Below are 953 nucleotides of genomic sequence, written 5' to 3'. Positions count from 1 at the left end.
GGCAATCCAGAGGGAGGCCAGATCCTGAATGGATCAGCTGAAGGCAAATGGAAATTCCTGAGACAGGGACGGCACCTGCAAGTTGCCGTCCAGCTCCTCTCAGAAGAAGGAAGAATGTAGACTGGTTTAATTTCAGCTTCACCTAAGTGTTCCTGTTAGGAATATCTGTATATTATTGTTGGAATGATTTGAAGAAAATAGATTGACTAACAATTTTAAGATTGATGCAATTTTGAACTGGCAGATAACCTTCCAGAATTGATTGTTAATTGTTACTTAATGCTGAGGAAAGTGCCAAAAAGACACATTTCGCAACTGTGACTCATGGACTAGTGACAGGAATGACCATTTATTGTGACCAGTAATATGAAGTTAATGAGTGAAACATGAATACATGAATTCGTTAATGGATGCTTATACTGGTCCAGCTAACATGGCCATAACTGACATCTTTTAAGTCATATATATTTTCACAAACTCTTTCATTAAACAGAAGTCAGGAAACAATATTGATAGTTTTTCAAAGCCTTTTTTCACATGTATTTGATATAAATTTTGGATTTTTAAAAAAAATATACATGTCATTAGGCAATAAGAAATAGCAAAAGAACCTGGTTAATGATGATAGTTTGTGTGTGACTTGCCATGAAAAGTCAAATGAAATGTTAAAGTGGCATATATTGTGGTAAAAGTAAAGATACCAATATTGTAATGGCAGATAGCTAGCTCTTCAGAAATGGAATTTATTAAGATCTTGTCTGCTGTCAGTGTTATGAAGCAGAAGAGGTAAACTTGACAGACAGTCCTTTTTAGCGGAAGATATTTCTGAAACAAGCAGGGTCTTTTTGATTCCACACCATGTTCCTTTCAAATATATTGTTAGATTTCACTCTAAATTATTAATGAGATAGAATGAAATTTTTGGTTTAATTTTCATAAAGTGTTTTAAAAAT

The 953-nt window shown here is 33.8% G+C and overlaps 1 protein-coding gene across 3 annotated transcripts in view; it reads left to right on the top strand.

The window, feature by feature from the left end:
- The window catches only part of LOC119585298 (methionine-R-sulfoxide reductase B1-like), a gene marked incomplete at its 3' end in the record, with an annotated part of 10,944 nt that extends 9,991 nt beyond the window's left edge, over positions 1-953 (top strand). For all 3 annotated transcript variants that reach the window (XM_037933972.1, XM_037933973.1, XM_037933971.1), the window contains 1 exon segment: positions 11-953. In XM_037933972.1, coding sequence (XP_037789900.1) covers positions 11-120 — 110 coding nt within the window.

Source organism: Penaeus monodon, chromosome 19, assembly GCF_015228065.2.
Source record: "Penaeus monodon isolate SGIC_2016 chromosome 19, NSTDA_Pmon_1, whole genome shotgun sequence".
NCBI lineage: Eukaryota > Metazoa > Arthropoda > Malacostraca > Decapoda > Penaeidae > Penaeus > Penaeus monodon.
This window is presented reverse-complemented; position numbering and strand designations above follow the sequence as displayed.